Source organism: Lepidochelys kempii, chromosome 13, assembly GCF_965140265.1.
Source record: "Lepidochelys kempii isolate rLepKem1 chromosome 13, rLepKem1.hap2, whole genome shotgun sequence".
NCBI classification, from domain to species: Eukaryota; Metazoa; Chordata; order Testudines; family Cheloniidae; genus Lepidochelys; species Lepidochelys kempii.
The window spans coordinates 11,396,879-11,419,096 of NC_133268.1; the positions used below are offsets into that span (position 1 = coordinate 11,396,879).

At 40.1% G+C, this 22,218-nt stretch overlaps 2 protein-coding genes across 9 annotated transcripts in view; one reads left to right on the top strand and one right to left on the bottom strand.

The window, feature by feature from the left end:
* RAB22A (RAB22A, member RAS oncogene family) overlaps nucleotides 1-20,807 on the bottom strand; it is a 35,098-nt gene extending 14,291 nt beyond the window's left edge. Inside the window, exons 1-5 of one of the 2 annotated variants that reach the window (XM_073309242.1) lie at nucleotides 20,560-20,807; nucleotides 17,687-17,766; nucleotides 10,942-11,023; nucleotides 3,867-3,938; nucleotides 3,662-3,768 (exon numbers count right to left, since the gene is read on the bottom strand). In XM_073309242.1, the coding sequence (XP_073165343.1) occupies nucleotides 3,662-3,768; nucleotides 3,867-3,938; nucleotides 10,942-11,023; nucleotides 17,687-17,766; nucleotides 20,560-20,595 (377 nt within the window). In that variant the 5' untranslated portion in view covers nucleotides 20,596-20,807. The remainder of the gene's footprint in view (nucleotides 1-3,661; nucleotides 3,769-3,866; nucleotides 3,939-10,941; nucleotides 11,024-17,686; nucleotides 17,767-20,559) is intronic. The other variant, XM_073309243.1, reaches the window with a different exon arrangement.
* LOC140896991 (putative serine/threonine-protein phosphatase 4 regulatory subunit 1-like) overlaps nucleotides 20,546-22,218 on the top strand; it is a 41,513-nt gene continuing 39,840 nt past the window's right edge. For 3 of the 7 annotated variants that reach the window (XM_073309234.1, XM_073309236.1, XM_073309232.1), the window contains exons 1-2: nucleotides 20,825-21,016; nucleotides 21,205-21,249. Coding sequence is in view for 4 of the 7 variants with exons in the window: in XM_073309232.1 (XP_073165333.1) it covers nucleotides 21,010-21,016; nucleotides 21,205-21,249 (52 nt within the window). In the remaining 3 variants the exon portion in view is untranslated. Of the gene's footprint in view, nucleotides 20,735-20,824; nucleotides 21,083-21,204; nucleotides 21,250-22,218 lie in introns of those variants that run through there. The other 4 variants (XM_073309235.1, XM_073309238.1, XM_073309239.1 and 1 more) reach the window with 4 other exon arrangements.

Consider the following 22,218-nt stretch of genomic DNA (forward strand, 5'->3'; position numbering starts at 1 on the left):
GTGGAGATGCTGTCTTGTCTTGGGGAATCAGCGGTGCTCTACTGCCCCCTGAGGGTTCTTAGTGGCTGGCTTGCCCTTGTGGGGAGCCTTTGCCGTTTTCTGTGGCACGTGCTGTGTTGGTGGTGTGGGCGGAGGCCTCTGCTCTCTCGGTGCTGGGGGAGCTTGGGAAGACATCGGTGCAGTCAGGGGTTTGGGTCCCATACCACTCCTGAGAGTTGGTGGTGGACCTTTTAATGGGCTAAGAGCCCCAACTGGGGAGGCATCTATACATGGTTCCAGAGTGTCCAGGCAGCCCGAACTGGGTCTCTTGCCCAATGACCCATGACTCTTCTTGCCTGGTGCCAGGGAGCCATACTTCCTTGCTTTCTTTTTGGGCACCGACAAAGGGGAGCAGTGCCGGGCGGAGCGGGTGCTGGGGGTGCACTGAGGCCAAGGTACTCAGCGAGTCTTGGCGGGATGGCTTGGAAGCTGGAAGAAGGGCAGGAGGACAGCTTGCAAACGAATATCCCGCTCTGAGTCCTGGGCCAAAAGTTTTTACAAATACGGCACTTGTCCTTCACGTGTGATTCCGTCAAGTACTTGAGGCAGCTACTACTGGGGTCACTTACAGGCATAGGCCTGTTACAGTCCATGCAGGGCTTAAACCCAGGAGACCAGGGCATGGTTGCCTGGGGCAAAGTCCCCTCTGGGACTATAACTTCAACTATTAACTACACTTAACTACTTAACGCAAACTACTATAAGGCCCTAAGGCTAAACAATTTACAAGGCCCTAAGGCTTGAAGTCAGTGGAGACGAAACCGCTAGCCCTTGCTATGAAAGAAAGGCGCTCCGACTAATCACCATGGGCGGTAAGAAGGAACTGAGACCGATGTAGGGCCGGCAGTGACTGTTATACTGACGTATGAGCGCGGCACTCAAGGGGGTGCCACTGCCAACCCTAGGGATACCGCTAAGGCAAAAATCTCTGATGGCTGCGCACATGGGTGCGCGCACACCTAGAATGGAATCAACATAAGCAAGCACTTGAAGAAGAACTATTAATGCCACATTACTGTATTATTTTTGCATTCAGTTGTCTTTTTGTTCAGTGTGCACTCTGTCTTGTTTAGTTAGGCTCTAGTCATACATTCAGAAGCCCTCTTCAGGGAAACATGCACGCTCTCAATCTCCTGAAAGCAATGCAAACTCTTAGACTTAGTGAAATTGTCTACTGTCAATACCCAGTACAAATTTTCAAACACATCAATAACCTTATTGATATCTAACAATTTTTTTCTCCAAAATTGGTCAAGGATGTGCTTCTCACAAAGGACTCTATGTTCCAAGTTTCATATTCAACTGTTTCCAATTTTTCTGTGTTTTATAAAATATAGTGCACAATAGTCATGCTCCTGCCCCAGAAAAACAGACCCACCCACCCAAACAACAACAATACCTGAGGCTTTAAGAGAATACTTCCCCTTAGGGAAGATACCAAACAAAATTTCAGCCAAAAATGCAATGAAAGCAAGTGCAAATATAATGGAAACTTTTCTGCAACTTTAGTTACAGTGTGACTGGCAGTAAGTGCTAAAATTCCTTATGTTACAATGCTATTTTCTCATTACTCCCGGGGGAATTCTGTGCTACTGCATGCATGCATAATTAATGAGTCATGCATATTTTTAAATTTTTTGCACAGGAAAAAAGCTTCTGCTGAAATGTTGCTGCAGTTCCAACTTTTGCCCACCAGAAGGCACTATGTTGCAGGAACAGCAGCAGCTCCTGGCCACCAAGGGAAGAAAAAGAGCCTGCCTTCTTCGCAGCACCTGTCAGGCCAGGTCAGGAGCTATGGGGAGACAGACAGTGTGGGAGGCTGGGCGGGGGGAAGTGAAAATCAGACAGGGGCTCATAAGGGTTAGTGGGGGAGGACAGACTTGGTCAGGGGCTGAATGGGAGTGGAGGCACAGGACCACAGGGGGGAGGGAGATGCAGGGCCACATTGTGATGGGGGAGGGGGCCAGAGCTACATAGGGACAGCAGAGTGGCTGGGTGGGAGGGCAGGGCCACATGGGGACAGGGCAGATGTGCCTGACTGAATGGGAGAGGCTAGGGGTCAGACAATGTCTGCATAGGGGGGAAGCTCCTTAACAATCCCTCTCCGCCCCCCAAAAATACCTGTTCCATACTTTTCCCATCCACACCCAACAACAACCCTCCAAGTTCACACCCAGGCTCCTTCCCAGCAATTTACTTCCCTCTCCCTCAGCTCCTCCATTACCCCTGATTCTCCCAAGCCTTTGCACTGCTTCTGAGAGGTGCAAGAAATACAGTTCTATATTGTAGTTTAAATGAATGATTATTTAGAGCTCTGTATTAAGATGCCTAGTAAGGAATCTATTTATCAAAAACATTTCTTGAATTATTTTGTTGTCTGTGTTGTTACAGACATACTTGCTGACAGGTATTTTGAAATAAATGACTAAAAATAATGGAAACTGGTGTGATTATAGTGTGTTATTTTGACACATAAAACATGCAGAATCTTAAAATACTGTGTGCATAATTTTTCATTTATTGGCGCAGAATTCCCCCAGGAGTATCATATGTAGATTTAAAAAGTTTGTATCTTAAAGTTATAATTCTAGTCAATAAAATTGAAGGTTCTAGAGTAGCATGTACACTGCATATGGCAGCAAAATCCTAAGTCAGACTGCCAAAAGCCATACAAAACCATCAGCATTTTAAGTATTACACTCATTAAAGTTCAGGAGCCCTGTCACTCATCAGTTTCAATGGGGAGTAGCGTGTGCACACCTTATGGTGTTATCAGGCCCCAAACCATTAGGAGGGACAGAACTATGTTTGGTTCACCAACACCAAGGCCCACTACAAAGCATGCAGTATCTGTCTTACAAATATTTAGCTTTTAGTCATTTACTTCATATCATTTCATCCTTGGAGATTATAAACATGTTTCTTAAAGATTTATTGGTGTTCTTTAAGTAACTGAAATTTCAGTATTTTTAAAAATACAGGTGACTGACTTTTGCAGTCCTGTCTCCCTTGGGATCAATGTCAACCAACTTTGCAATGGCTCTTTAAAAACATATCCACCTGTTTTAGCTGAGACCCCAGTTGTGGAAGTAAAATATGAAACAAAGGAGAGATCTGTGAGCAGGTGCCTTTCCCAACCTGCTCTGAAAAGAGGTCCACATGCTACGTAGAATCCAAACTCATTCCCTTTTTGGGGCTTGGCTTCATTAACCAAGACATTAGTAATAAAGAAGTTATGTTCAAACCTTTTCTAAGACTTGGCTGCCTCTAGAATTCCTTCCTCAGGACTTCATCCCATGTTCTAGATCCACTTTCCCCAGAACAGCTCCCACCCTTTTTTATATTGGTGGGGGTAACAAGGTGCCTGAATCAGCAAGTCAGCAAAAACCCACTTAAACTTTCCCAGAAGGATCAACATTTGCTAATAAGATGAAGTGTTGCAGACATCGCAAGCCTTTCTAAAATGGGCTAGACATCTTGTACTAGTTTTTAAAAAAACTTGCATTTTTTAATTACTATATATCTTTCATGGCTTGGTAAATCCCTTAATCTTCCTAACAAATATTTAGTACCATCACTTTGTATCTGAACTTACACCTGCACTGGACTGACATCAATTTACCTTACATCGTTAAGGTCACACTTATTTCCTGCAATAGCTACAACAATGTTTGGAGGTCCATGTTGTCGAAGTTCTTTCACCCAGTTCTTTAATGTTGAGAAGGTTTCCTGGTATGGAGAAGGGAGATAGAATTAAGATTCAGAACTGGCCAAACAAAACATACATGAGTGTTGGTTTGCAATATAGTTCTATAATCTCCTCTTACCTCTTTTGTGATGTCATAAACTATAATAGCTGCTGCTGAGCCTCGGTAGTACATTGGTGCTAAAGCACGGAACTGTAGGGAGAAACATCACATAGAATGGATTTAATACTGTGCCAGAGATCATGTGGCTCACTGACCAGTTAATCCAATTTTCACTGCTCTAGTATAGGAAAAGAGTTTAGGTTAGTGGAAAATGTATCCTTCAATTTACAAAGAGACTGCCAGCAGGATATAAAAGCTTCACATGAAGCAATCTTAGCCAAAGGCTAGCCAGTGAATACTTTTGGGTGCTAGTAGTACAAGATTACTATAGTACAATGGACTATAAATAAAGCCATATGACAACAAACAAAATTTGAGTTTATCCAGATAAAGCTGGTAAAGAAGTGGTTTAACTCCCAAAAGAAGGCGGAGTAGAGCTATAATTTAAACCTGTAAACCACTCTGTTCCTCCAAGACCACTCACTGTTAAAGAACTCCATTTTCTGGTTACTATTCAGGCAGTCTGTACAAGTTCATTTAGATGTGGATGTGGGAGAGAGGTTTCCATTCCAAGCCTCAGCTTCAGGGATAGCAGGAATCTAGTACAAGTAAGAAGAGGGCTGCTTCTAATGAAGATAGAGTATACTGCTGAATCTTATAGCAATGACTAATCTTTTGTGAGAGAGAGAGAGAGAGAGAGAGAGAGAGAGAGAGGATTAAAAGAAAGGATATAAGGGACTGGAGCAATACAGAATGTCAAAGGCATGAAGCAAAGTTCTTGGACTTCATGTTATCTCAGTCTCTAGTTCATAGTCCTCAGAAAAGTCAGGTTGCAAAGGCGAAATTACAGAAGGAACCCTGACAGTTATGTGAGATATGGAATGGGTCACCCCCATTAAAAAAAAAGATAGCTATACAGATATAGACAATACACACAGGATATATGCCTAATTTTGAACACTGAGGGAGAGAAAGGGTGGGGTGAATTGAATACATTTCTTCCTTTTTGAGATACTCATGTCCACAAAAGGAAAAATAAAAAGAACCAGTGTACATTATTACCAACCAAAACATCCTGAAAATGGCTTAAAAGTGAGATAAAAAAAACAAATGTTATATTCTTTTTATTTATCTTTTGGTATTTAGGATTAATGTTTTCAAGCTTTTCCCCTTCAACCAAAAGAGTTAGTGAAAAAAAAAGTTAAGGAAGAATAAAAGCTGAGAGTGTCTCACAATCACCTGACCCCTGAAGCAAAGGCTTTAGGAAACACCAGATATCATAAGACTTGCAGGAAATCTCAGGACTTAGCAACACTGACAATTGCTACAAATCTGAATGAGCCTGCAGTACACAGATCAGGCTACTATCCTTGCACGAATGCTACTTGCTTTTTGACTGCATAAGAAACTACAATGGTTACTTTAACACATGCTTGGCACTATAAAATAACTACTGTTTTAGATGCAGTGTTCAGAAATTCTGCTAAGGTAAGAAAAAACAAACAACTCATCTAGCACGCTGAAGTGTCAGTGGAAGAAGAGAATAATTAACTGATAGATGCAGTGTATTGATGTATGGCTTTATATACACTATTTACTACTCAATAAGAAATCTATAAAAATAATGAAGACAATGTAGCTTTTCACAAAGACATATTTGGTTATAATAAAATACTAGTTTTCTTTTGGTTAATATAGTTCAGCTGAGAGCAGTTCTTTACATCCTAAAAATTCCTTTGTTATAAAACAAAATTCCAGCCCATTTAGATTTGGCTCACAAAATTCTTCTGAGAATAAGCCTTTACACAAAGTGCACAGAATGAAAATACCTGTCAAACATTTAGGAGGGAGGAAATGTGTGATCACCCAACTCATCCAAGAAGGGTGTAATATCCTCTCCTTCCCCCATAAGTACTTAGAATGTAAAGGGAAACATATTTGATAAACCACTACTATTTGACTACCTGGCTTTTTGTGGTCTATTTATATTAGGGAAAAAAATCCTGCTTTCCCTTGCTGATCTTGTATTACTCATTTCCTGCCTGCTAACATTTTGATTTCTTTTCTCACCTAGGAATAGTCAGCAGTTAAAAAAAACATTTTCCCTTTAACAAAACAGATGTTTCCAGAAACTACATTTTCTTTCAGCTGTCTGTTCAAAGAATTCAGCTTTCTTGCACTGCAGCCCAACTCTGATTTGAGCTTTAACACAGAATTACCAGTGAGCATCAGTATAACACAAGAATTTGGCAGCATGGACAATAGACAAGACTCAGATAGTGGTTGAAGGCAATTTCATACTAACCTTAGTCAATGAAAGAGAAATAGTTACTTCTGACACGTGAGCAGAAGTGCCCCAGATGAAGTGTTAAATTTAAGTGTGATGCAATCCAAAAATGAAAGCTTCCATCAGCATGAATATAAAAATGGAAACTATGTCACCAAGAGAAATGGAGTAAATAAATATGGACTGGGGGAGGGGAGATGCCAGCTAGTCAACACCACACTAAATTAATGTTTTCTGCATTTGGGTTCCAAGACATCAGAACTTATTGGAAATACAGTTCTAGAATGACCAATTGAAGTAAATAGTAGGTTGAGGGAAAGAAAGAAGAGGGAAAAAATATCTTGACAACAACTGATGTGTTTTCATTTTTAAATACGAGGCCATTATTTGTAATAATGGAAGCAGACACTTGAGATATTTTAGTGACTTACAATGCCAGTTAAGGCATACTTTACATGTAGTCAGTGATCCTCTAACTTACTGTTTAAATCTGATTAAAAAGTTTGAACTGGCTATCAATGGAAATACACCCAACCTGAATGAAACTGCTTTACAACAGAGACAGTGTTAGTCACAGAAAATCTGCATTTTCTAAAGTCCTTGATTTTTTCCCCTCCTTGTCAAATACAACAATTCAGGAACAAAGGAGAGGGAGATCTGTGGGAAATAAATTTACATCAGGTGAAATATTGCGTTCTAGCTTAAAAATCAAGCTGTTGCTAATCAAGGTGTTTATATTGACAAGGAGTGGTGCAACCTGCTGAAAAAGAACTGCTCACTGATAAGCCTTGGAAGTGCATTGTTAAAATACAGCAAATGCTAAAACTAAAATATCGGGAACAGCAGATGATACTGGTTGGGAACTCAATGGTTCATATGGACCACCGCATCTGTGTTTTAACACTGTGCTCAAACCCTGATGGCTGAGGTCATATGTGGTTTGATGCCAGTTCTTAGTAAACCTGAGAAAGCCAATAATTTATCCAAACTGCAAAGTGTGTAGCGACTGTTATAATTTCTGCTGAAGAAGGCGCAGAAATAGAATACTGTCATGGAAGTTTCAGGGCAGGAGATTCACTGATCGAACTGACTAGCAGCTTTGATCAGTCCTTTCTGTAGTTGGTCCATTCCTAGCCAATGTTCTTAACCTGTCATTTTAAGGCACACCAAGTTCCTTTGCTGTACAACGATTCTGCAGTAAGATTTTCTCCTCACAGTATTTTTTTTTTTGACAGTCCATAGCCAGCTGTGTGAAAGTGAATACAAATTAGATCTTATCTGGCAGCCGTACAAACATTTTTGTAAAGGAAAAAAAACCAAAAAAACCCCCAGTACCAGTATTGGAAAACAAAACAGAAAAAAAAAAATGTTGCAACTATGGTTGTGTATGAATAAATCCTGGTTCTGTGATGCATTACATTATCACTATCTCTTTAATCCTTACAAGACTTAGTCTTTTGATCCTGTAAGCATTGTCCAAATTAAGTTCAGGTAGTATGTAATTTTCCCATTAGAATATGTATCTTGCAAAAGGAGAAGATGCACAAGTGATTAACAGTGTCATTTATTATTATCAGACTGGTATTACAAATCACTGAAAACTTGATATAAAATCCAATACCACATTCAGTACTTGATATAAAGTCAAGTGTTGGATTCAAGAGCCCTACAAGACACATGAAGTTATGGAAAGAGAGTTTATCATGGTTTCTAATGGCTGCCCAATTTGATTGATGGGCAAGTGGAAAAAACAGAGCCCTGAGCTTGGTCAGTTTTTCTTTCCCGGGCCAACAGAGTTTGGGAGCATCATGTATGTTCACTAATGCACAAGAGAGTTTTGCTCTTACACCAGAAGCCGTTACGGATAAATTGGGTTATTAGTAACTGACCTGTGCTATGACATTGGAGTTTGTATTTGACTGAATTGCTATGAAGCATTAATATTTCCACGTTTAAAAATAAATAAATATATTAAATATAAATAAATAAATAAAAGACACATTGCCCTAACTGATCACTTGGAATGGTGGAAGTATTGTTTGTAAAGGAACTCGAAACATACTGTCTGTGTGGGCCAGGAGGTGAGGGAAGGGAGAATGAGGATACATGGATGCACGTGAGCTTGTAGATTCAGCGGTAGCTGTCAGCAGCACTCTTTAGACGGAACTAAGGTGACATTGGCTCCTTCTTATGAAGCATCAGAATCTTGTTCCTACATCACTGTAGTCTCAAGATGTATGTTCTCCCAAAAAATAACCCCTCACTCTCAAGGTGTGGAGGGAGAAGTCTACAGAATCTTCAGCTCTGAGTCAGAGGTGGGGGGAGGACATCTTCATCTCTTCCAATTAGACAAAGTGTTGGACAACTTGCACGGAAAAAAGAATAGGGCATCACTCCAGGGATAAGAAAAGAAAAGAGGAAACATTTACTTCATACAAGCTGACAGCACCAATTGTCAGCCATTTACAGATATACTTCCTCATAGATTGCCCTACTTTGGATTCAGCATACTACATTCTTCCACTGCTTTCAAACAGGATTCAAATGAACAGAATGAAACTCTAATACGTAATGGAAATCCCTTGCCGAACAGCTTCAGGCAGGTTTATAAAACTTCATACATAATTGCAGCTTTTGTTGTTGCTGCCTGTAGTTCGTAAGCAAGGTAATTAGTATGCAGCACAAAGACACTTCCTCCAACTCCCTTTTTAATTTCAGTTTGTGTGCTTGTAAGTCTTGAATAAGTTTGTTGCATCCCCTCAAAAGGTGAGTATGCTGCAAAAGCAGCCATCAAGTTCTTCTTCTGGAAAGAATGCCAGGTTAAAATTTGTATTTCAAATGAAAAACTTCCTGACATGCACTTCTAACACAATCAGATTAGAAATGAAATATTTTTTTAAAAAAAAATCAAGTTAATAAGAACAGCCATATTGGGTCAGACCAAAGGTCCATTTAGCCCAGTATCCGGTCTTCAGACAGTGGCCAATGCCAGCTGCCCCAGAGGGAATGAACAGAACAGGTAATCATCAAGAGATCCATCCCCTGTCGCCCATTCCTAGGTTCTGGTAAACAGAGGCTAGGGACACCATCCCTGGCCATCCTGGCTAATGGCCATTGATGGACCTATCCTCCATGAATTTATCTAGTTCTTTTTTGAACCCTGTTATAGTCCTGGCCTTCACAATATCCTCTGGCAAGGAGTTCCACAGGTTGACTATATGTTGTGTGAAGAAATACTTCCTTTAGTTTGTTTTAAACCTGCTGCCTATTAATTTCATTTGGTGGCCCCAAGTTCTTGTGTTACGGGAAGAAGTAAATAACATTTCCTTATTTACTCTCTCCATGATTTTACAGATCTCTATCATATCCCTCCTAAGTCATCCCTTTTCTAAAATGAAAAGTCCCAGATTTATTAATCTCTCCACATATGGCAGCTGTTTCATACCCCTAATCATTTTTGTCACCCTTTTCTGAACCTTTTCCAATATATCTTTTTTGAGATGGGGCAACCACATCTGCATACAGTATTCAAGATGTGGACGTACCATGGATTTATATAAAGGAAATATGATATTTTCTGTCTTACTATCTGTCCCTTCCTTAATGATTCCCAACATTATGTTCACTTTTTTGACTGCCACTGCATATTGAGTGGATGCTTTTAGAGAACTATTCACAATGACTTCAAGATCTTTTTCTTGATCTTTTTCGTGAATGGTAACAGCTAATTTAGACCCCCACCATTTTATACGTATAGTTGGGCTTACGTTTTTCCATATGCATTACTTTGCGTTTATCAATGTTGAATTTCATCTGCCATTTTCTTGCCCAGTCACCCAGTTTTGAGAGATCCTTTTGTAGCTCTTTGCAGTCTGCTGGGACTTAACTATCTTGAGTAGTTTTGTATCACCTGTAAATTTTGCTACCTCACTATTTACCCCTTTTTCCAGACCATTTATGAATATGTTAAATAGGACTGGGGCCAGTACAGTCCGGAGGACACCACTATTTACCTCTCTCCTTTCTGAAAACTGACCATTTATTCCTACCCTTTGTTTCCTATCTTTTAACCAGTTACCAATCCATGAGATAACCTTCCCACTTATCCCATATTTTCCACCAATATTGTTGTTTCAAATGCGGCGTATAAACATCTAGACCCCAATCCTGCAGACACTTAAATGTCTGCATAATTTTACTCCCAGGATTAGTTACAATATTGAAGGCAATGGAACTGCTCATATCAGTAAAGCTACACAAGTGCTTACATTTGCAGAATCAGGGCCTTAGCTTGTGCAATTAAACTGGGATGATCAGTGTTGCAGAGAAATGTTCAAAGCCAAATAGAAATGCTTCTGTGAAGTAAAACTATTGCCAAAAACCACTACCTTGCAAGTCTGTTTTTGTGACAGACACTGCCCATTTGGTAAATATAACCTGTTTTTTCCAATCTCTCAATAGTTATAGCTCTCCTTTTATCTAGTCTCCTCAGTTATACCTTTTCTAATTTGTCAATATCCTTCTAATAATACTGTCTGAAATTGTGCTTAATATTCCAGTGAAGTCTCAGTAGACCTTTCCATTACTATAAAGATGTTATATAAATAGGTAATCTTCACATTCTCTAACAATTTATTTCCCTAGGAGAGCCAAATAACGAAGGTGAAAGATGAAATTTTGATTAAATTATCATGGGTTTATCTCCAGTGTATTTTGAAAGAATCATGTGTGAAAACATACATTTACAGAATTTGATCACACAAAAAATCTTTACAAACTAAGGAGGAAAACAACATCTCTACTTACTCGTTCCTGTCCAGCTGTATCCCAGATTAGGAATTTATGCAACTCATTTTGATACTGCACAGTCTTTGTCATAAAAGATGCTCTGAAAGATTTAATGTAATGTTACCAAAATGCAAATACAAAGAAAAAACTATTTCTAGCATAATTAGTTCATATCTCCAAATTTTTATATATAAAAAGGTCAATATCTTCAATTGACTTTAATACCACAATTTTTCATAACACAGGTCATTTTTTCAAAAGTGAAGTGCTTTTTACTATCTATAAAACTGATTAAGATCATGATACATAATGTTTGAAATTAATTACTGTGCAAAGGACCCAGACAAGGATGCATGCACCAATTAAGTCACACTTACACCACTTAAACACTGGTGAACTCCACCTTAACAGAATACAGTACAAAGGATCAGAGAGGGGATAAGAAGCCTTGTAAATTTGCACTCTCCTTCCTCTTAACTTTTCTGTTGAAGGTGAGGGGATGTAGGTTTTGCACTGCCACAGAAGCAGCTGGGGAATTAGAGTGGCATTCTTCACACCTCCCCCACACAAAGGAACACCACAACAAATTCACGAAAATGCACATGAATATTAGAGGAACTACTGAAGGGATACCACATGGAACCTGTGCACTAGCCCTTTCTGGACTTATGTTGACATGAAATTTGGCTGCCAACCACATTCTGGGGAGTCCCACAGAGCAGAGACTGAAAGCAGATAAGTTAATGCTGACTTCCCACCAAAATTTAATTGGGTGTTTGGGAGGTGAATAAGGCAGTGTAGAGTGCTGCCCCCAAGCCCTCTCCCCATCAGTATTTCCTGAAACCTGAAGATCCCCAGCACTTTCAAAAGAAGGGCCATAATCCTTCCTCCTCCCCACAGCTCCCTAAATATATATAACTTTTCTGTGCAGGAGGATGGTAATGATGGGGCTTCAAGATATGTGAAAGAGATTACCTTAAAAAAAAAAAAAATCTGCCAGAACCCAATGCCAGGATTCTTCATGTTTCCTGCAAGAATTGGATAACAACCCCAACACCTACCATGGTTGCTTCATCAGGGAAATAGTTCCCAGCTCTGCTTTAAGTGTTACTGATATCATCCACTCTTGCGAAAGAAACGTTACACTGAATTTAGGTCTGCAGAATAAGAGTACAAGGTGCTGTAACTTTTTATATTTTGGTGGCATGTGTATTTTGTTAATGCTTTGAGAGCTCAAACTGTTTCTTTACATTAGTTTTTGTCTTTCAAAATACTGCATATTTACCAGGTAATTAGCATAGGAGCTAGGGCCCCATAAAGATGTCTTGTGTACTTTAACAGGTCATACAGCAACTGAATTTGCCTGCTGAAGTATGCTATGGCATAAAGGCCTGTGTGAACTTACTAGCTTAAAAAAAAAGTTTGATAAGTGCCAGATAGGGTGTGAATTTTTCAAGTTTGAGATGAAAACCAAGGCCCTGATCCTGCAGTGAACTCTACACAGGAGTCAGGACCTGCATGGAGCCCCACCAAAATTAGGAGTCCACCAGCCCAAAGCCTATTACAGAAATGAAGCCAAAGGGTAAATGTCTTTAGCACAGGATGCAGTATTGGACACTAAAGTTCAGTGACTCAGGCTTTAGAGTCCTCCTGGGCTCTAAGTATTGTCAGGTCATAGAAGTTATGACAATAAGCCCTTCATAATTTCAGTTACACATTAATGGCAGCTACAGAGTATATCAACACAATTCAACAGTAAGGTAGCATGTAATAGTTAAGTTTAATGTATTTGTTTTTAAAAGGAAAGCAGAAAGCTCTTAAGTTCTCCTGGGAGGTTAAAACCTCCCATCACCTCAGATGGTTTAGCTAGAGTCTAGCACAAAGACTGCAAGATTTTAAGTTTCCTTTAAACAAGCTGAACAAAAGGTTACAATGACCTTAATACAAGTTAATACCAAAGGACAAGGGTAAGAGAGCCAAACTTCAGTGGATTTAAACGTAACTAATTATGTACTTGAGCAAAGGATAAGGGAAAGTAGCACGTTAAAAGAAAGTGTCTATTGTAAGCATTGTAAGCACTGCCACTTTCTTACATTATAACACTGCTGCGCAACGAGAATGAGGTAAAGTGTGCAGACCATGAACATGATGTCCATTAACAGATGATTGTTAGTGTGTATTTAAAGTGTATGGATACACATTTTAATTCATCATTTAAACTACAGTGTATAAATGACTGTTTTTCAATTCACAAAGGGGCCAAATTTAGGTTGCACAGTTAATCTTAATTTTTTATTTTCTAACTTTTAAGTTCTTAGATCTAGGAAATTACACATAAAAAACAAACTGAAAAACACAAATTCTATCATGTGACATCATACTGACACCCACATGGTTCATTGGCCAGGTTGGAACTGTTTGAGCTAATGGACAAACCTCTACTACTTGAGCTAAAAGACTAACTGAAAGCAGTAGTAGGTTGTCCTACTGTATGTGGACCACATGGTGGGAGGAGGGGGGGAAAAGGAGAGATACTTCACCATGGGTTTCACAAATATTTGTGGACAGCAGAGGAATGGTCAGACTCAGGAATTTGGGATTCCTTTCCAGGCTTTGGAGGGGAGTGTGATCTAGCAAACACAGACTCTTCTGCTCGTTTTGCTGTCATGGGTACAAATACTTCTGCCTGTTTTGCCTAAGCTTGACCCCTTCCATCCCATACCTTCCAACCTGTCTCAATCCTGTCTCTTTGTCCATAGGCTCTTCCCACCTGAGCTTGCTGTCTGAGTCTTAGCCCCTATCACTCCTAATCTCTCCCCTTCCTCACAGCCAGACAGTTCTGTCCCCTTACCCTAACTCCCTCTCCCAAGTCTCCTTGCCCAGGCAGTTCAAGTTATACCCCCCTGGCTCCTTGTCCAATCTGTCTCTTCCTTCTCTCCGACTGGCTACACATCCTAATCTACCTCCACTCCTAATTCTCCCCCTGCATCATAGCTCCTTGTCAGATCTATCACCCTCTTTTCCTTCCCATGATGGACTCCTAGTCCCAGTCTCCTTGTCCGGCCAGACTCATTCTTCCCACTCCTGCCAGTTTCTCACCCAACTGTTTTTTCCCCACACCACCTCCCCATAGTGCTCCCAGTCCCAGCATCCCCCACAACCCACTCTCCCAGACACATCTGACTAGGGCAAATCTTTATGCAATTTCTTCAGAAGAGACAGGTAGTGTATCCATCCCAATTTTCTTTAGAGACACTCAAATAGTTTAGCCCCAACATTTAATATAAATTGCTTGTGATTTAGAAAGGCCTTCTGGACTGTAAATATTCATGGCATACTATCACATCAATTCTAGTCCAAAGTTTAAGTTTTATAACGGATTTTACAGAATCTATGATCAGTTGTAATGTTACCAACAATTTTTAAAGATTCCAACGAATACAGTTGTATTTTGATTTAAGTCATCAGATGGAGCATTTGCAACCCAGCCACGACAGGTCTGCAGCTCTGTTCTAGTGTGTGTGAATCAGAGAGCAAGTAGTCCATTTTCATTTACCACTCTAAATTTACTTCAGATACTCTTCACTTTTGAGTACTAAATTATTTCATCTTTAATGAATCTAAGGTGTTTCCCATTCTCTTTTAACAAAATTAAATTTGTCTTTAAGAAAAAGTCACTCTTCTTAGCTTTGGGCATTAGGGTTGCTACTGTTATTGCAGCAGGATATACTGCTGATATCAAGGCACCCAGGGAAGAGCCTGTTTATAACTGTAGTTATATTGATGATGATGTTCAGAGTCAAATTTATGATTGTTCATTTAAAAAACGCTCACATTACCAATGTCACTAGACATATAATTGTTGGAAAGCAGTTTACCAAAACTTCCAAAGGCTCACTGCATAAAAGTTAAGGGTATATGACTTCAGCACCCCTTAGGCAAGACGCCATTAAATAAATCAGTTTTGTACTAAACTCTGAATTTTAAACTCTAGCCAAAGTGGAAGTGAATTCTGGAGTTGCAGTACCTCCACTGAAGACATCCCATTCCCATCCCCAGAGCTTCAGATATAGGGACTGTTAGCATGAGTGTCTCATCTGACAGTGGTGGCTGGAATGAGACACATGGAGAGAGAAAGTCTTTTGGGTAGCTAGAAGCCAAAACAAATTAGGCTTTACCAATCAACCAGCACCCTGAAGAGTATATGAAGATAGTACAGTCAATGGAACACTGGTGTAATGCATTTTCTACAGAAACTCCTATTCAGCAGCTGTGCTGCTCTATTCTGAATCAGCTGAATATTCTGAGTTGTCTTTGTGGACAGTTCCACATAGAGCATGTTCTATAGTCCAAAATGGAGGTCACCAAGCTTTGCATTTGAGAGAAATGAAGATTTTCGTTGTGGCAAGTGTTATTAAAAAAAGGCAGCTTTTTATGGCTCAGAGTGCTATCTGGGACTCCAACAGCAATCCAAAAATACCCCTGAATTGTAACTACCTTAATTATCCTCAATATTGGAGTAGGCAGCAACTCCTAGCTGCTTGCCTCAAACAACTTGCATCACATCCAGCTAAGCTGGGTTAAGCTTCAACCAGCTTGCTCTCTCATTCAAGAATCTATAATAGTCAGGCAGTGGAAAAGCAGAGATGGTGCACAAACTAGAGAGATCTGCTGATCAACAGAAGCAGACTGTTTCCTCAGCATCCTGGAACTTTAAGCAGTGTTCTGTTCTACTTGGAGTTCCCTAAGGGCTGATGACTTCATGCCCAGGTATATTACATTGCTGTAGTCTAGATGGGACATGGCAATGCCCTGAATGCCCTTTAGTGCCTTGGGTATAATATTACAGGATGGAAGAGAGTCTCCTAGTCAAATGGAGATGGTAGAAAGCAAAGCGTAACTCGCAGCTACTGCTATGTAAGCGCTTAGGGATAGAAAGGCCACCAGGACTACTCCTAAACTATGGACTGAATTGACAAATTGTAAGCGTGTACCCTCAGCCAAAGGAGACAGCATCTGCGCTGTAAACTCTGCCCTCCAGCACAACCTCTCTTGCTCAGGTTCATCTTTGCCCCATCTGTTCTTCATCCATGAACGGATCTTACACAAGCACTGGATTATCTTGGTGGTACTAGCATGGCTGAATGCGATACAAGATAGGCAGAGCTGTAGCACTTGAGTTCATATCATCCTGCCAGTTTACTTAGTGACTGCATGTAGCTGTTTGGCCACACTTGTGCATGGATCCAGTGGCAGGATCAGGGTCTTTGTTGTTGCAATGATTGCACAAGATAGCTATCCAACCATCAGTCCAAAAAAGAAGAAGCAAGGACAGATTTGTAAAAGTGTTCAGGTGCCTAGAGATTCAGATAGGCACTTCAATGGGATCTGCAAAAGCAACTGGGTGCTGAGGTGCCTATCTGCATCTTTAGGCACCTGAACACCTTTAAATATCGCGCCTGTAATAAATATATCTGCAGATAATGATTCTCAAGCTTTTTTATCCCAACACAGCTTTACCATAACCTCCTGCCCCCACATCTAGCTGGGACTTCCCTGCTCCCACTCCATTTAGTAATATGAAAAGGGCAGAGCACTCACAAACCCTACATGAAGAACCTCTGCTGTAGATTAATTAACAGATAAAAACTTGTAGCCCTTAAGTTTTGACATAAAATGATCTAGGTGTCTGTTCTTACATATAGTTTTTGTTAATAAAAGAACAGGATTTCTAAACAGCATGATTGTATTTAATCCAATTTTGTACACCATAATTAAAACATAGAAAAGGAAAACTAGATATTTCAAAGGAATGAAGGAAACACTTGATCTTTATTAGGAAGTGTTATTGTATTTACCCCATTTTGTTAGTTAAGGGAATATGCATTTTATATTAATCTAATTAAAGAAACAGATCTGGGAAGGAGAAAAAGATGCAGTTGACAAAAATATTTATCATTGTTAATTTGAAACATCCTAGAAAAATCTGAGACTTTGTTTTTACATTACTTTTTAAAAACCTCGAGCAACCAGATAGTTACTATACTCAGTTATTTTTGAAGTTCAAGAATGGTGCCTCAACATAAAGTGGACAAAGATTTATGTTCTTCTGTTGATGAATGAGAAACAGATATTGAGGTTTGCATCAGCAGTAGAACACACTTGTTTGTTCATAATCCAGAAAGCCTAACAGGATATTTTAGTTAAGATTATTAATACAAAAACAGGACAAGATTTTAAACCTGCCCTACAGCATAAACATTGAATCTGCATGAAGCCAGAATATTAACACTTAGCATTTTAGTCTTTAAGGGTATTTAGAAATCTCAGGCATTACAATGACACTGTAAGGCAGTTAAAGTGTAGATTTTTAAAACTAACTTATTTCCATTTGCATTAGTTGTGACTGGGTATTCAAAATCATGTATCTGTGTATACAAATGGAGGGTTATGTACGTAACTGCTGATTTGCATGCAGCTTTTACTACATGCAATTTTGCTGGTCAAGCCCCAAATGACTGGCCTAAGGCCTCACAGCAAATCAGTGTCAGTGCAAAGATTGAATTCAGGAGTTCCTGACTCCCACTTCAGCATTCAGAGCATGCGTTTTTCTTGCATTGAAATGAAATTTGGATAGATTTAACCGCTTTACCCAACTTCTGCTACTTCATGCAGAGTGTGTTTCATATGTGACTCTTTGGGATTAAATTATATATTCCTCTATCTTATTTACAATTCAAATACATTTTATTTAGTGTCTTACCCTATTGTTGGGTTGATGTTAGGGTCAAAGCTGTCTTCTACAAATCGCCACACAATACTTGATTTGCCTACACCAGTATCCTGAAAAATAACATAGCAGTTACACCAATGAGAATTTAGCTACCATAAACACTTAGGCACATTTAAGGCTAGTCTACACTAGCAACTACATTGGCTTGTGTAGTCACGGCAGAGCGACTTCCACGGGGGGCGGGGCGCAGCTCCCAGCGCTGGTGCACTGTCTAACACTGGTGCTTTACAGCACTGAAACTTGCTGCGCTCAGGGGGATGTTTTTTCACATCCCCAAGAGAGAAAGTTGCAGCATTGTAAAGTGCCAGTGTAGACAAGCCCTTAAACCACAATTCCGCAATAAGCTCCTTATGGAAAGACTGATCCCAGTTCCTACAGAGAGCATCACTGAAGTCAGTGCGGGTCCAGCCAAGTGGAACAACTCTTAGGATCAGGGTCTTAGTAATCAAAATATTTCAGTGCAGCAAAATTGAAAAACTGAAGAGCGAAAAAATAACATTTATGTTGAAAACAGGAGATAGCTCTATTAAAGATACATTATCCCAAAACAGATATAAAAGATATTTGATAACTTTGTATAAGACTTAAACAAAAAGCTATTATGTTCCTCTCTTGAAATAGATTGTTCTGTATGCTCCCCTCCCACCACGCCTCCCCCCTCAAAAAGTCTGCATAAGTGCTTGTTTTGAATTAGGGATATTTGTACAGGAGATCGAGAAAGCTGCTGCTTTATACCTCAACTGTTAAAAGTGTACATCTGTAGCTGAATAAGGTAATTAACACATACAAGTAGATCAAGGGTGTCACACTATTACAAGCATTGCAAACACATTTCAGCCTCTGAGTCATTGAGTCCCGCCCTATTAATGAAAGATCTTAAACATCTTCTGAGACATACCTGAAACTAATACATTTTTTAATCTCATAGCTGCATGGAGCAAGAGAGGAGGAATTCTAAGGTGACAAACCACAGTTTAAAATAGCACCAAACACATTAGAAATTTAACACTAGGTTGTATGTGTTTTGAATAGTAACTATGACAACTCAAGCTTAATAAAACAAACAAACAAAAGGCATGCTTCAAGTTGCATCTACTTGCAGCACTAAGTTAAGATGTCTGATTGCTCACATGCCTTTAAACACAACATAGCTGAACCACTTCACAATCTTCAGATGAGAGAATCAGGTAATCTATACCCCAAATTTAAAGATTTGAAAAAGATAGTTTACCAAACCTAATATTAAGAAATGTTTGAATAAAACAAGCTTGCTTTCATTTAAGCTTGCTTTCTGCAGTATTTGCAGCCCAGATTAAATTTTTTTTATTAGAGCTAATGTTAAAAAATTATATAATACACAGGTTAAGAAAAGAGTATCGGTACATCTGGGGATAGAGTTTAGATTATCGACAAATATTGAGTTTATTTTTAAAGTTATAAGATACATATAGTGCATAATCAGCAATATACTAATGTACTAATCTGTACAAAATTTAAGTTTGTGCTAATCGTCTCGAAGGTTCTCCTTTTTTGGGAGAGGAGAGAGGAATTCAAAAATACACTATTCTTGTCACTTACATATTTTAGTGTTTAACAGAAAGTTATAAAGAAGAGAAAGGGAGATGAAAGTAATTTCCTGGCTGAGGCATTTAGAAGGGGAAATTTTCTTAGTTACTCTCTTACTCCCCCTTTTCCCACTCCACAAAATTTTCACAGGTAGAGTTTGACGTAAACAAAGGATAACATATTTAGGAAGGTTTCAGAGTAACAGCCGTGTTAGTCTGTATTCGCAAAAAGAAAAGGAGTACTTGTGGCACCTTAGAGACTAACCAATTTATTTGAGCATAAGCTCACGAAAGTTTATGCTCAAATAAATTGGTTAGTCTCTAAGGTTCCACAAGTACTCCTTTTCATATTTAGGAAGCAACCGTGCCAACCACCTTCCCCCAAATACCGGATATACAAAATTAGGGAATATACACCAATTTTCCAGGGAGAGGGAACAAGACAATCTAGAACCAGGAAATACATAGTCCAACCTGTCAAATTTCGTTGTTTTTGTTTTGTTTTGTTTTTAAGCAGACAAAACTCCCAATAGAGTGAGTCCAGGAAAAAGCTCCAATTGACTTCAGTTGGATTTGGTTTGGAGGACCTTTGATTGGGAGCACTCATTTTGGAGCTAAGAATTTTTAAAAACGTCTGTCTTTTGAGATGAAGATTTTGCCATATATATTTCTAAACAAGATTTAAAGTCTCACCCACGTTTGTTCTGAAGTCTCCTTCATCCGTTATCTAGTATTTGGAGAGTGCTTTTGAAGCCTGAAAATGGCATTAAGTGTCTGATATCAAACTACATAAATACAAGGGCTAAATATTATTCAAATGATCAAAGCCTTGGACAGCATAAGGGGGATGGGAGCCGAGCAGTTTCAACACAGGACCATTTTTTTAATAGGGGAGCCTTGAAAATAAAAGTGTGTGTTACTTTGTGTGTCAAACACAGACAACAAAAATTCTTCCTAGAGAGAAAGGCTTTACTAGCTGTTGTGGAGCACACAAACAGATGATGCAGAAATCAACACGGGCACTGGAAAGAGACAAAAATATCCTCTCACCACAGGAAAAACACCGTCACAAACCACCCTCGCTTTAAAGCAGTTTTAAGGGCTTTCGTGATCATACAGGACAGAAATCCCCCCTCACCTTTCAAATGAATCCCTCTATGAGGGAAACTCCCCCCTCCTCCATCCCCTCCCCCATTCACCAAGACCGCACCGGGGGAGGGGCTATACAGCAGCCCCCCCCTTCCCTATCACCGCAGATACACCCAGCAGGTGACTTACCCCAAGCAAGCAAACTTTCAGCTCCCTCAGAGCCATGGCCAGGGAGGCTGCTGCCTTAAAGAGAACCAGAGGCGCAGCCCAGCATCACCATAGCCCCCACCCTGAACACAGGCAGGAGGGTCTCCCGAGGAGACAGAGGGCTCCCTGCCACTTCCCCCCCAGTCACCGCTTACAGGTAACCCCCGCTTCTCAGGCGCCACACACCAGACGCCATCTTGGGCAGCCCATACGAGTCACCTGACTACCCCCCCTCCTTCCTGGGGCATACTTTTTTAAAGACTGTAATTTTTCTGTCTCCTGGGGCTGCCTGGGCGCTTGGGGGGCTACCTGCCTCCAGGGCAGCATTTGTTTATTAAAATCTAGTGGGGGGGGGTTGGGGTTCAGCCGGGGTCAAGCAGCGCAGGGAGCTCCGCCCTCTGCCCCCCCCGCTTTCCCCATGTCCATTCCAAGATGGCTGGTAAGCAGCTCTCGCTCCTCACCTTCCTGCTCCGTGTGGGGTGTGCGGGTGTGTTGGGGTGTGCGGGTGACTAACGCCAAACTGCCGTGTAACTTCGTGCGTGCCTCTTTCCTCCTCTGTCTCTCGTCTCTCCAGAGAGCCTTGTGAAACCAACCCCCCGTGTCTCTCTCTTTTGTTTTTGTTTGTAGGGATCCCTTTGTATTTTGTGGATTTGCAGGATGACTTAGATGATTGTGAGTAACTGTTTTTACTTGTTTTACTCATTCACCCACATGCTCCTTTCTGCACCGCCCCACCCCATCTCCCTCTCCGCGCTTTCACCCAGATTAGTGTGAAAGGAAGAGGCTTGTGAGGCTCATTTTACTGATAGGTGAAAGATCAGAGAGGGCTTGGGTTTTCTTACCTAACACACGGACACACACGCAGTCTTGAATTTTCATGTTGCTGCTGGCAGAGGGGTCTCTGATACAGTAATTTTTGTGGTTTTATGCTAAATTTTTAGGGCACCTTATGCCACCTAACTGTTGTGATTTGATTTTTTTTTTAAATGCTCATTGACTCAGTAAAATCCTTTATTGTAAGACGGGAAAGGGACTGGGGGCTTTAAAACTCTTTATAAAATGATAGGTTATTTTATTTTAAATATCTCACTAAAACACGCTACAGAAAGCTGTGGGTACAGGAGGGAGAGAATTAACCCTAAATGAAGGAGACTTGTCAGATCTGGATACATGGGATGGACACCTGAATAACAGGGGAAAAGGGGACAAGTTAATTCAGAACTGTCATAAGCTATGATATTTTGAGGGATGTTTCTAAATTGTTTTCATAATTTTTTGCATGTCTAATTGTAACCCCAAAATGTCAATCTTTCATCATACACAGAAGATATAAGGTATTTCTTGCTTAGCAAAAAGCCTAGCATGCATTTGGGTGTTGCAGAAATAATACTTTAAAAACTGAAATGCAGTTAATTGCCAGAGAAGTAGCCTACAGTCAGGTCTGTGTTGTTTATAAAGTTGAGAGATGAAACAGGCGAGGTAATATTTTTCTCTCCCACCAAAAGAAGTTAGTCCAGTAACAAGCTTTCAGTCTTATACAGAGCTTTTCTTCATTTCAGGTTTATAAAGTTGACATTAGTTCTGTTGCTTGCAAAGGACGTTCCTAGCAGTTGGCCTAAGACAAGGACTTTTTGTTGTGAT